The following is a 14,730-nucleotide window of genomic DNA, read 5'->3' on the forward strand; positions in this document are numbered from 1 at the left end:
GTCCCATATGTGTTTTGAAAATTTCTAGTAGGTTTATAAAAGAAGGAAGCAGGTGAAATTCTTGTAATATATTTTATTTAAACCAATATATCTGAAATATCATTTAACATCTAATTAATCTAAAAATTATTGAGACTTTTACTTTATTTGGTTCATACTGTTTTAAAAACCTAGCACATATTTCATACATATATTTTAATTCTGTTCAGAGTAGCCGCAAGTGCTCCATAGCCACATCTGGCTAGTGATTTCCATATTGAACTGTGAAGATCTAGAAGAGATAATTATATATCAATAGCAGTGATAATTATATATCAATAGCAGTAATAATACTGTGTTTTCATAAGAGAAGTGAAGCTTAAATCTATGGAAAAATGTTTACTGAAAATTTTTTGGTAAATAAAGCCTCAGTAAAGAAGATATAAAAAGAAATTTGTGGCAGCTCCTCTTCATGAGCTAGCCATACAAATTAAGAAGGAAGCATAGGCCCAGAACAATAAAATTAATTCATTTAAGAATTTTTAGTAGAGTTTCCATTTTCAGGGAAGTAACCTGAAGGATAAGAAGGTGGAACCAGCCAGGTTGGGTAGCCAAGTTAGTTATGTGTACACATGTGTGGTGCTGGAAGGGAGAGGTATTTCAGGCAGAGGATATAAGCATATACAAATATTCCAAGGCAGAAGACAGCATAACCACATGAAGAACTGATACCAAGGAAATTATAGAGGCATTTTGTTTATAAACATAGATATAAAATTTTTTTATAAAGATCAGATAGCCAAATTGGATGATTGGGGAAAACAAAAACAAAAACTACTGTTAGTTTGCTGTTTAAGATAAGTTAATAAACAAAACACTAAGAAAAAAAACAGCTCTAAGAAATTGGCAGGAAAGAGATAATATGTCATTTCTGCAGATGATATCACATATACTAGTATTATTACCAACATTAAGTTAATGAGAATTCAAGTTTGTAATATACTAAGCCATTTTATAAAAATCAACTGTAATAATCCTCCAGATTCCTTTCTGCCTATAGTAATCAACTAGATATTATAGGCAAGTGAAATTATAATAATAGAATTGAATTAGCACAGTCTTCTAATGAAGAAATTAAATTCTTTAAAAAGATATAAAAGACATGAATAATGGTGAGACTGTACTCTTAATTGTAATGTTTTAATATAAATGTGTTATTTCTCCCTAAAAATACTCCATAAATTCAATGTAGTTCTATATAGATGAGGCTAGGCTATTGTTCTAATGCCAACATATTGAGACTCACCCATAAAAGCAGAATGCTTGCTTACATCTTTATCTAATGCAATCAGTTGGGAGAAAGGGCATTATGATTTTTAATGCCACCATCTTTCTTTATCATATGGCCTCCAAAGTCACCAAAAGGACAAGAAAGCATGGGGGATTAATCCAGGAGGTTTTATGGACAAGTCATTTTTATTTACATTCTACCTAAATGGCTAAGACACGAGTCACCTGGTCCCAGTGCTACAAGAGAAACTGAGATATATTGTCTTTCTGTGGCCCCCAAATTACCAAATCAAACAGATTCAATGAACAGAATTGAAATTTCTAAGGAAGTAAATAAACTTATTTTAAAGCATATATGAGAAATAGTCCTGATCCTGTATTACAAACAAAATAGGCCTTGTTCTTTAAGAAGTATGAGGAATGAACCAAAGCTTCAACCTAACACTGATCTAGCTTAACTCCTTATTCAAGTTCTACCTTGAGAAATGACATGATGTGCCCTCACTTAGAAAAAATATTTAGTCTCTATAGAGTTTTTGAAAAAAAAATGTTCAGTATAAAATCAAAAGGGAAAAATCTATGTAGAGAGAATCAAAAAAATATAATCCGCTAATCAGGAGCAAAAAATAATCAATAGAAAAAGAGTGAAAGAGCAACCAAATGCAGTATTACACAGGGTTTATAAAGAACTTATAGTGATGTCAATGGGAAAGATAAAATGAAGGAAAAGAGATTTCATCATAAATGGAATTAAATATACATTCTAGATCTGAAAAATAACATCTGAAATTAAGAATTAATTGTATGGGTTTAAATGGCAGATAGCAGAAGAAAGGATCAATGACATCCAAGGTCAGTCATTGGAAATTATCCAAATTTGAAGGAGGGAGGGAGGGAGGGAGGGAGAGAGAGAGAGAGAGAGATAGAGAGAGAGAGATAGATAGATATAGATATTATCTGATATTAAATGGCCTAATATATATGCCATTGGAGTGTTAGATGATGAAAAGGAGATATATGAGTACAACAAAAAAGACAATGAGCAAGAATTTTCTCAAATTAATGAAAAATATCAACCAACAGATTAAGAGGAAGCAATCCTCAAGCAGGATCAATATAAAGAAAATTGAACCTAGGGATATCTTAAAATGCTGAAAGCCAAAAAAATCTTAAAAGCAGCCAAAGAAATAGAAACACAGTTGTTCAGTGGTATAAAAATGACAGCAAAATTAGCAAAGAAAAGTGAGATATTAAAAAGACAGTCTTGACAATCTTTTTTTTTATTAAGTTGTAGATGGACACAGTACCTTTAATTAATTGATTGATTAATTAATTTTTATGTGGTGCTGAGACTCAAACCCAGTTCTCACACATGCTAGGCAAGTGCTCTACTTCTGAGCCACAAACACAGCCCTGGAAAGACATTCTTAAAGTACAGAAAGAGTAAAACTGATAACTCAAAATTCTGTACATGGAGACAATATCCTTAAGAAATGAAAGGAAAATAAAGACATTTCAAATAAAAGCTGAGATAATTAACGGCCTGCATACCTTTGTGCTAAACTTACTAAAGGAAGTTCTTCAGGAGGAAGAGGATGGACCCAGATGGATGTACTAATCTGCAGGAAGAAGTGAAAAGCACTAAAAAGGGTATACGTGTGGGAAGTATAAAATACAATTATACAGTATAAATAGAAAAATATGAATACATATTTTTAAAATTGTTTAAGACTATTGGTTCACAGTAGAAATGTATGTAGGGTTTATAAAATGAAGAAATAAAATATATGGTAAGAATAGGACAAAAGGTAGAAGGGATTAGTGGAATTATACTCTTGTATGGTTTGTATATTATTCATGAAGTGGTGTGATATTAATTTTAGGAATATTACAGCCAGTAACATATCATCTCATGAACAATCTGCAAATATTACAATAAGTCAAGAAATATTGTAGTAAAATAAGGAAGCATATTGTAATCTCTAAAATAACTATAAAAATAATATTAAAAGATAACAGTTGAAAAGCTAATAGAGGAAATAAATGGACTAATTTAAAAATCCTTGACTAATCCTCATGAAAAATAAAGAAGAAAAAAAGAACATGAATTAATAGCTCCTAGGTTAAATATAAATCATATAGGAAGATCTGATTAAGTGCTGTTTTTAAGAGTTATACTTTAAATATAATGACACAGAAAGGTTCAAAGTAAAAGGATGGAAATAGATAAGCCATAGAAACAGAGAGCCTAGGAAAACTGGTCACAGCTCTATTAATATCTAATAGACTTCAAGGCAATTAGATAGTGATAGAAAATTTGATAGAAATAGTGAGATGGAGAAATCCATAATCACAATAACATCTGGAAAAGTAGTGACCTACAAATAGTTCAGTCAGCTTGCACAAGGGGAATTACTCCAACAGATATTTCTTAAAGACATGAGAACATGTGGAATAGAACAAGAAACCGGTAGCTCAAAAATCAATAAAGAACAACATTTAGCTAAAAGATTGTGTGACAGTGGAAGAGTCCTGTGGAGCCAAGGCAGTTGCTGAGATCCTCCATTGCTGTTTTTTTGCAGTCATGCAGAAAAAATTTCAGTCATGTCACTCTGAGTTGTAGGCATGAGTTTATTAGAAGGGACAGGAAAAGGGAAAAAAGGGACACTCTCAAAGGAGAGAATGAGTCAGAGGGACAGAGGGATGGTGTGCCCCTTCTGCCCTCCAGTTTAATTGGGGTCCCAGGGAATTTTCTAGAAAGAGTCCTGCCCAGTTCCACCTCTTGACTTTTTATTGACCCCAGAATGATATCAGACTTTCCAATGCTAAATGTAAATATCCACGGCAAGTCTGTTCCCTTTGGCCCACATCAACTGGTTCTAATTGTTCTTACAGATATTATGGTAGGGGGCCTTTGCTTCTTATTATAATTATCCGTCTGAGTTTTGGAATCTGGTCTGTGTAATGCCACAAAAGTCACCCCCTTCAAGGTAACTTATGTTTTCCTTATCTGCAGAAAGGAGCCTTTTGGGCCTGTGTTTCTCCTCTTTATAACAGGTTGGTTGACAAAGAATGTAATATATTCTGTTGACTTATGCCAGGAAGGGCTGCAGGTAAATTGCTTTTTAAAAGAAACGTGTGGGGTTTGTGTGAATTCCCTCCACTCAGGTCTGTCTGATTCCTATCAATTGGAGAAACTGACCTAAAACATGGGGAAAATTAAAACTGGAACCCTATCTTACACTCTATGAAAAGATGGGCCCACACGTGGATTAAAGACCTAAATATGAATGGTAAAAATATAAAGTAAATGCAAATTGATGCATTTATTTGGAACCCCCAAAACAAAACCATGAGGTTAAAAAAAGAAATGGTTGGGATACATTATCCATAGAGGAGAAGGATTGGTAGATCTAATGGCTATTGCCATGAAACAGTAAGGCTGAGGTATTCCAGGACTGGGATGGAGTGGATGTTTCTCGTAGAGGTGGATAGTAAAGAAAGAGAGAACTTAGGTTCAAAATCTCAAGTTCTCAACTCAAGGTACTGTCTAAGAACTAGGAAAAACAACCCTATGTTTTTGCTGAATCTCTCTTACTAGTTGCAAGGCAGAAAACAGTTGAAAACCAGAGTCCTACTCCATAAGTTGAGTTGACACATATGTTTAGTTGTAGATGGATACATACCTTTATTTATTTATTTCTATGTGGTGCTGAGGGGTTGAATCTAGTGCCTCACACATGCTAGGCAAGTGCTCAATCACTGAGCCCCAGCCCCAGCCCCCTACTTGGTTTTGACCAGGAGTATTGGCAAAGAAATAGTAAGACCTAGATTTGGAACCAGATTGTTATAGTTTGTATATGAGGTGCCCCCTGCACTCCCTCCAAAGCTCCTGCATTAATGCAGGAATGTTTGGAGATTATATGATTGGGTTGTGAGAGCTGCAACCTTCTTAGTCCATCCTAGTTTTAAACTGAACTAACTAGATGGTAACTGTAGGCAGGTAGGGTGTGGCTGGAGGAGGTGGGTCACTGGGGGCATGCCCTGGAATGTTCATTTTCTGCAACTCCTTTCCCTCCCTCTCTCTGGTTCCAGGCTGTCATGTCCTGGGCAACTTTCCTCCACTAGGCCCTTCGACTATGATGTGCTGCTTCACCTTAAGCCAGAGCAATTGAGTTGGCCCACCATGGACTAACTTTCTGAAACACAGAGCCAAAATAAACTTTCCCTCCTTTAAGTTGTTCTTGTTAGGTATTTTGGTCATGGAGCTGCAAAACTGATGAACACATGGATGCATAGGATTTTGGAGGGCGCAGGATAACTTCGAATAGTGGGTGAACAGTAGTAAACAATAGTCCAGTTTGAGTTCTGAAAGTCTTGTCCCAGGAAACCCTCAGAACCAGACAAACTCAAGAGAGCTGGAAAGTCCTCCTTTGCCAACCAAAGCAGGGGTCTCTAAAGAGGTTGATACTGCCTTGCTCGAAGATCCTGTAATGACTTCACCTAAGGTAATGATCTCCTTGAAAAGGGAAATGAATTTACCCATTTTTCTTCCACATCTCATTGTCTATACACCTAAAATCAGATTCCAACACAGAGAGGGACTTTGGCAAATCAAATTAAGAAGACAACCTACGAGAAGAATCAGACCAAAAAAATTCTGGACTTTGCTTATTGTTTTGGAAATCCAATAATTTCACCTCCAAAAACCGAGTGAATAAAAAATGCATGAGATTCCGAGAATGTTAAACTGAGGAAGGAGACACATAATTTTGGGTTGGGTAGAACTGATTTGATAAGGGTGCATTTGCCACAGATTCTGGATTCAGTGCTGCCTTCAGCAACTAGAAGTGATTCCACTTGTTGGGTCGGTTACTTGAATGAAACATGGACTTAGTAATGGTCTACATTAAATGAAATTGACAGTGCAAACATTCCATGAAATCATGTAAAGGGATTCAAAGATTTACAAAGAAAGCAAAGTTGGAGTAAATTTTTGGTGTGTAATCTTACCATTTTAATCTTAATGATCTCAAAATTAAGTCTCCTGAGAGGACCAGTGACTCTCCTTTCATTAAAACCTTCAGAAATAACATTGGTGAGGGGAATACCAGCACCAATGAAAATAATTTTAGTGATTCTTCTCTGTATGCTGAGAAAGTCTGTGGTCAATGCAACAGTTAAAATGGGTTTCCTGTTAAGTGGAAACATCAGAACGTTGGTGTTGGTAGAGACTCTTGGCAGAAATGATCTAATGTATGAAATATGGTATGTCAAGAGCTTTGTAATGTTTTGAACAACCAATAAAAAAAAGGAAAAAAAAAGAAAGAGTAATCATAATACAAGCAAGTTCAATGTAATCAGAATAGTTTGGCCCACAGAAATTGTTATTGGTGGGTAGTTAATCTAGAGTTCCCTGGCCTGAAATGATGTTCAAAAATTAACCAGGCACAATAGATACTGAACAAGAAAAATGGATGCTATTGGAAAAAAACTTACACAACCACACCCATATATACCAGTTGAATATCAGTCTGGTTTAGGAACAAATAACGTGCTCAACCCATGTAGGTCCTAAATAATATGTATAACAAGAGCAGGAAAAAGCCTGCCTACATCCACCAAGAGAAGACTATCACCAAATTGCCACATGTGATTATGAGTGAAAGACCTCTAAGATGAAGACCTTTATAATAATATCATAAATATATGTTTTAATATCTCCCCCTGAGGCTTCCATTTGTTAGGATAACAATACACTGCAGAAAGGAAATGACTGGGCTTTTTGGAGGTCATTTGGAACAGCTCTGAATACATGTTCCTGGGGGCTCCAAAACCATTGTGATCTATGAAACAAAATGGGTACTCTAGAAATTAACCTATCTTCCAGTTATTTTCCCACGGGAGAGTTAGCATTGATCTTTAAAAAAAATAATTGTTAAATGACAGATAATTGTATGCAGGTATCAGGTAAAAATTGATATTTTTTCCTCTATGACAATATCCTCATATTGGACCCCTGATCCATAAATAAAGGGTTCTTCTGGTAGGAAGTACCAAGAGATTTGCAGAGATAAATTCTAGCCTCAAAAGCTTTAAAAAGAAACAGAGATGAGATTCTTACCATATTTCCCATTTAACATCATCTTTGGCATATGCAGGCGGTGGATGGGTCTCTCAGAATGATAGCACATGCTCATAAACTTAATCAGTGATTAACTGCAGCTTCTGTTAGACAAGTTTCTTGGGGCAAATGTGTAAATAACTATTACTTTAGGCAGTACTTTTTTTTGTTTTCATGTATTCAAGTAAAGAACACCTGAAGAACTTTGCCCTATTTAAGTAAGCAATGCAGATAATCTATTTTCAACATAGCAACTCTCTGACTATTGAGATTGTTGGTAGCAGTACAGGGGAACTGCTGTTCAATACATTGATGATGATTTGCTGACAGGAGCAGGGGAGACATTAGGTTCCCTGGATGCCTGGTAGGGATACATCATGCCAGAAGGGTGGAAGATAAATCTCATGAAAGCACAGGAGCCTGTCACCTCAGCCAGGTTTCACAGAGGCCCAGTGCCTGGTGCTTGTTTGGATGTCTCTTCCAGATAGAAGAATAAATTGTGTACTCTGTTCATCCTGTTACTGAGGATGGCCCTCAGTGCATGGTTGACTTCTTTAAATTTTGTGTGTACTCCTCAGACTCATTATGGGTTGATCCAAATGCTTTGATTGGGCTTTGAAAAAGAGGTTTTTTTAATGTGTCCACGTGAGAGTGAAATAAGTCGTATCGAGGGCTTTATGAAAAAGATCCAGTGAGCTCTGAGTTTCTGTGGCTAATCAAGATTCTATATAAAACCAGGATTATGAGAAAAACCATGCCCTCTTTAGGAAATAACCATTCTTTTGACTGACTTTTGGCAAGGTAAAAGTAAATGAAAAAAATTCTCTTTTCAAAAAGAGTTCTATGAAGACCTCGCGAACATGGAGCACCTTGCCAATTTCTGAGAGGGATGGATGATCTGTGAACCATTCAACTTGAGTTCATGGGCAACATAGTTTTGATTTAATACAGGGATGTTTTAGAAGTCGTAGTGTGCCAGCTCATCTGGCCTACTCTGCAATTCACTGTGCATATCCTCGGCTTTACCTAACATATAAGAGACCAATAGGGAATGAGGAACAAAACATGAAGGAATGCTTGATTTAACTCAGTAAGTTTTTTAAAAAGACACTACATTTTTTTATAAGTGGGCACTCTTCCCAAATAACCATTTAAATTTTTTAATGTAGAAGATTAAAATTCTTAAGTTACAAGCAATAGTGACTGATTCTAACTTCCAGAAGGCAAAAGGGGCAAAGGGGGAGAGGTTGGATAGCACAAAAGAGGTGCTGAACAACGAAGCATTCAGTGGTCCAGGATGAGGGGAGTAATGGGGAGGTAAGCAAGAGCCTACAACCATTTTCAGAAGGCTGCTGGAGGACTGATTCCAAATGCCTTCTCCCAAAGTATACAGGGAAGGGGCAACTCCCCAAAGTAGGTGTTTTTTCTACACAGGGGTTAAGGGGTAAGTTGTCTTATGTGCTCCTGTCAGGATGGACAAACACAACCAGTAGTCTACTATGTACACAAAACTGAGTTTTGAATGATCATGTTTATTTTTATATAAAACCTACTTCTCCCATAATGAAAAATTATGAAGTTATTATAGTGCTCCTAATAGGAAAGTATTGCTGAATGCTGATATTGGGCATGTTAAAAAAAAGCAGGTTCTAAAAAATTATAATAGCTCCAGAAGCAGTGAAGAGTTCATAAACTTGTATAGTTTACTGAGATATGTACATAATTTTTCGTTCCATACTTTATTTGTGCTGTGCATAGTGGTACACGCCTATAATCCCAGCAACTCAGGAGGCTGAGGCAGGAGGATCACAAATTTAAGGCCAGCTCAGAAATTTAGCAAGGCCTTAAGAAACTTAGGAAAACCTTGACTCAAAAATAAAATAAAAGGAGGAAAACCTTGACTCAAAAATAAAATAAAAGGGATTGGGGACATGGCTCAGTGGTTAAGTGCTCCTGGGTCCAATCTTATAACAAAACGAAAACAAAAACAAAAACCAAACAAAAACAAAAGGTTTATATTTCTGTGGCTAATTTTGCCAATTTAATCAGGGGACAAGAATCTCTATAAGGTAGGTACCCACACTGTTGCATTTCAAAGGAAAAATAGTTAATAGATGTATCTGTGTAAGTCCTAAAATTGTGACTGTTAATTGAATTTATTCATAGTTTGGGGATATTATATAGGAAAAGGTCTCCTATACTATGTTGTTTTCAGCCTTAGTAAACACTGAGAAATGAATCCTTGGGAATGTCAGTCATATATCTTTCCTTTTTATATAGATACTAAGTGTGAGGCCCCAGTTGAGTTCCATTTGCATCCAAGGCTGGGATTAAAAAACATAAATGTGCAGCTGGGCCTGGAGGCATTTTCTGTAGTTCCAGCACTTGGGTGGCTAAGGCCAGAGGTCTGCTTGAATTCAGGAGTTCTTTACCAACCTGGAGAACGTAGAAAGATTCCTTTTCCAAAACAGAACTAAATATGAATGGGAAAGCTGATGGTGTAGTAAGGCAGGCCCACAACCAGAGCCTTGGCTTAAAGGTCAGAGTTGTGCCCTGAGAGGAAATTCATTTTGAGTTAAAGTGGACCCAACATGGGCACAGGAGAACCTGATAATTGCAGGGTCTGCTGGCCCATTAGGTCTTCTCCTTAATCCAAGAACATATGTGTGTGTCCTGGACACAGTAAAACCAGAAGGTACTGTTTCATCAGAAGTTCCATAAGCTCCTCAGCACATGCAACTCTGGCGTCTACCAGAAATGTCACAAATGGGGACCGAGGTATTCTTCTTAGTCTCACTAAAGCATACCACCTACTTTTGGCAACCTGAACAGACCAGGACATTAGTGAAGTGCCTGGGACCCAGCAAAAAAAAAAAAAAAAAAAAAAAAAAATCTTCTTTGGGAAAGGGCTAAAGAGAGGCCATGGGAATAGGGAAAGCTGCAGAGGATGTTTATAATACCTCTGTGCACATAGGAGACTCCCACAAGTTCTTGGCAGGGATAGGTACAAAGTAATGAAAGGACTGGCAGGAGCTTCTTAAATAAGGGCTTTCACCAGTAAAACAAACTCATGTTGAAAAAAGCTGGTGGGAGATGGAATTTTCAGAAAAGATGGCTATTAAAATGTGTAACCATCATGACAAAATCCAGTCTGGAGAACCAAGAAGTCTCTGCTGAGGGAATGACAACTGAAGGATGAGTAGGAAATAGCTAAAACAGTACTTCTCAAAACGTGGTTTGATTCTTTTCCCACTAAGCTGACAGTGCAGCCCTCTCGCCCCAAGTAGCAATGCACAATGGTACATGCTCAAAGGCTGGAAAGATCCAGTGGAATATTTTGTAGATAAGAAACCATTTTTCTTGCTGGTGGCACATGCCTATAATTTCAGCAGCTTGAGAAGGTGAGGCAGGAGGATCACAAATATAAAGCCAGTCTCAGCAATTAGTGAGGCCTTGTCTCAAAGATTTTAAAAAAAGGGCTGGAGATGAGCTTCAGTGGTTGAGCACCCCTAGGTTTGATCCCAGGTACCGCCCCCCCCCAAAAAAATCTTTTGTAGATAATAAGAATATTTTTGTCATTATTGTCAACATAGTTATTATTAGTATCATTAACCAACTAATAGAGCCAGAGGAAGAATATGTAGCATGGTGTGTTACCCTCATTACTCTTCAGGCTTCATTACTACTATTTTTCTTCCATTGCTATTGGAATCTAGTTTACTATGAGAACATTCAAAATAGGGATTTAAAGTAAGAAATGTAATAAACATGCTCTTTTTATTCTCATTTTATCCTTGATTTAGAATTTGTTTCCCATGATGAAGGAAAAGGTGGTATGTTTCCTATATGCTGGCATCACGAAAGGGAGAAACAAGTCATTCATATTTATGAATTTGATTTTTTTGGGGGGGGGTACCAGGAATTGAACTCAGGGGCACTTGACCACTAGTGACATTCCCAGCCCTATTTTGTATTTTATTTAGAGCCAGGGTCTCACTGAGTTGCTTAGCACCTCACTTTTGCTGAGGCTGGCTTTGAACTCAGGATCCTCCTGCCTCAGCCTCCTGAGCTACTAGGATTGAATTTGATTTTTGACATTAACTATGCATCTTTAGACTTCTCAATCAAATCAGCTTCACTGGTTAAATGAACTGTTTTATTAATTTACAATGAAATAGTTTTCAAATGACTAAACATAGGAACATAGAAATAACATCACATTTGCATTGTTATAAAGTTAAAGGTATTTTATCATTACTAGCTGAAAATTTTGAAGCTGGGTTTCTCACTGAGGACACTATACAGACACTGATCTTTTTATTTTGGTCTTTTTAGCAGAAACACAGACTTAAGTGAAATTATAAGCACAATAATAGCTTCCTAGGACTCTGAACTTTTGCTTTCAATACCAAATAATATCTGAAAAACATGCTCACTTTTATGTTTTTTGAGAAATTCTAAGAACTGACCCAGATTCATGTGATAATCATTTCTTAATCCATAGTCACCATGGGCCTCAAGGAGTAATTCTTCAAAAGAATGGAAAAGGCGCAGGTCCTCGCCATTTCCTTCTGTTTCCATGCTTTCAGCATGCTTACAAGAAATATGCTTCCAATTGGGATACCTAATTGTGTGCCAGAATTCCTCACAATGCTCTTTGAAACCCTCCACACATATTATACCAGGCTTTCCTGTCATGCAAAATCCAGTGACATCTAACCTTTTCCCTGCTTCCAAAATCTTTTTCCTTAAGTCCTGGTGATATATATGGTGACTATAGATCCACATTCGGAGGAATGTGTTCTTGACAGGCTTTGCTTGTGTAGATGGTTCGTACACCAGCTTTCTATTCAGGAAGTAGGAAGCACTGTTGTCCTGTAGCCACTGGATTGCCGCACATACACAGAGCTCACCTGGATCAAAAGTCCCTATATAAGAAGTGAGACCTTTGTTGAGAAGTAGCTGCTGTTGTCTGTCAAGCTCAGATGATCGCCCAAACAGCTGCAATGCTACGAAGGGGTAGTTGTGAGGCATGGTTACTTGCAAATCAATTTTCACCTTAAAATGAAAATCAAATAGATTTAAATGCCATAAAAATCACACAAGCTAGTTTATCAATGACAACTACATGATTTTGATATATGGAATAATTATTGCTGTTCTGTTACCAAGTACTTTATATACATGATTCTATCCATGTATACATTCATTCTTTCTCATATTTATTGAATTAACTACACATGCTAAGGACCCTGTGCTGGGACAGTGAAGTGAAGAAGTCAGACATTATTTCTTCCCTTCAAGGAGTCCACAGCCTAGTGAAGGAGACACACATTAAACAGGTAACTATGCATAGCAAATATTTAATTTCAATTGTGAGAAGCATTACCATAGAAAAGTTCAGGGTTCCATTGAAGTGTGTAACCATCAGGACAGAATCCAGTCTGGGGAACCAGGAAGTCTCCTCTGAGGGAATGACAACTGAAGGATGAGTAGGAAATAGCTAAAACAGTAGTTCTCAAATGCCCAGGACATGTGTTACCTATGCTATACTAATGTTGCTGTAGATAAACGGATAAGAACATAGAGGGAAATCTATTTTTTAATATTTAAATTTTGTTACCTGTATTTGTTTTCTGGGTTATGGTGCCATCAAAACAAAAAACCCCAATGTTCATTCACTTCTTAAAAGCCTGTTTTGCTACAGGCAATATCTAGATTTGTGAAAATCATGATACAAGTAAAGGGAGTACATATTGTAATAGGTGGATTGTTAAGAAACTGGATGAGTGAACAGAATAATGGTAAGTATGACTAGGATATTTTCAATAAAAACATTAGGTATATTTGTTTAAAATGTGTTCATATTTATGTAAAATTTAGGATGTTTACTAAAGACAATTTACAGAGCATCTCATATTTTATATATTTTGCTTCCAAAGAAGTAAAGAAATATGCATCTAGGGTATTCTTTGTGTCCTGGACAGAAGTTCATGCAACAGGCATTTTGCTAACAACTGGGAATAAAACAACACTAAAACAAATGAGGGCACCCACCTTGGGCTCCTCTATCTGGAGCGTAATCACAAATTCAATTTTTGGTGGTAGCGCCTCCCTTCTGCCTTCCAAATATCTCTTTATATTCGTCAGGGCATTTACATCTTCAAGTTTTACTTCTCCTTGGTTAGGAAACATAGAAAACAGCATTTCCATTTCCAGCAGCTGAAGCTGAAGGCTTTCTTTCACTGAAGCCGACATGTCTCGAAATCAATCTGCCTGGGAACTTGGAAAGGCCCAGGGACACTGGATTTGTCAATATCAGATGGTATCCAGCGAAATTATCGGTAGGTCCCTTTATGAGGAAGCAGTTCCGCAGGAGCACTTTGCACAGAGAGCTAGAGGCACAAACCAGGACACTCAGACCCTTGAGATTTATTTCCTGACCCCAAAGTTCGTAGGCACAACATCCCCTAAAACGCTCTATTAAAATCCAAATTCAAGACCTGGATGTAGGAATCTGCACTTGCAACAGGTGTTCTGAACTGTCCCGTTGTAGGTGGTTGCAAATACCACTGCAGACAGTCTGCAATCCTGAATTCTAGTAGACAGGGGTCTGGCTACGTAATGGAGTAGACTCTCATACTTGGGCGGAGCTGGGCAATGCAGCTAGAGACCCGCAGCGCCGAGGGGCGGGGCCCTGGGTCCCCAGCCTGCAGTCGTTAGGGCTCCGCAGCCCCCACCACCTGTCACTGCCACCCCCACCGCCTGCCGCTGCCGCCTCCTCCATTCCACCGCTACCATCCCTCTGGGGAGAGCGTTTCTGCTTCTCACCGGAGCCACATTCCCCAAGGAAAGCATCTCGGGTACTCCCGACGTTTTGGATTCACCTGGCCTCTGCCTGAGGGGCTCAGGCTAGGGATACCTTAGAGGTGAATACATAAAAGGTCGTTTAGAACAAGCTCCGGGGATGGGCGGTGGCCTGAGGTGGCTTCTCGGAGGCACAGATTTGGGAGATGATCTCCTAAATCGAGAGAGGGATGCGGGAAGCATCCTTTGTGGCATTCATTGTGGCTCTGGCCGCGTATCGGTGCTGGTTCCCTTCCCTGCCCCCATCCAAGACCACTCAAAACCCCAGCTTCCCGAGAACGTCTTCCCCCCGAGGCCCAGATTTGGAGAATCAAGGCTGCGTATCCCAGTGCTCTGATCCCCGGCCCCAACCCCCGGACCATCGTGGGGCCTCACCCTTCCTGGCCATTCAGTCCAAACAGCCCCAGAGCCGCCTAGTAACCGCATCCGCAGTTCTGCAGGCGCGAGCTGCGCGTGACAGGCGGGGAAAC

General features: G+C 38.2%; 1 protein-coding gene across 2 annotated transcripts; it reads right to left on the minus strand.

Annotated features, from left to right (window-relative positions):
• Positions 1-11,643: 11,643 nt before the first annotated feature.
• Positions 11,644-14,715, minus strand: Rwdd2a (RWD domain containing 2A). 2 transcript variants are annotated; one of them, XM_076859975.2, is made up of 3 exons: positions 14,636-14,715; positions 13,451-13,788; positions 11,644-12,451 (listed from the first exon to the last, which is right to left on the minus strand). In XM_076859975.2, exons 2-3 carry the CDS (start codon positions 13,649-13,651, stop codon positions 11,774-11,776), a joined length of 879 nt encoding a protein of 292 aa, XP_076716090.1. In that variant the 5' UTR covers positions 13,652-13,788; positions 14,636-14,715; the 3' UTR covers positions 11,644-11,773. The 2 variants fall into 2 exon arrangements, with proteins under 2 accessions (XP_076716090.1, XP_076716091.1); XM_076859976.2 differs by lacking the exon at positions 14,636-14,715 and adding an exon at positions 12,783-12,874 and having other exon boundaries at positions 13,451-13,537.
• Between the last annotated feature and the right edge of the window lie 15 nt (positions 14,716-14,730).

This window comes from Callospermophilus lateralis, chromosome 6 (genome assembly GCF_048772815.1).
Source record: "Callospermophilus lateralis isolate mCalLat2 chromosome 6, mCalLat2.hap1, whole genome shotgun sequence".
Classification (NCBI taxonomy): domain Eukaryota; kingdom Metazoa; phylum Chordata; class Mammalia; order Rodentia; family Sciuridae; genus Callospermophilus; species Callospermophilus lateralis.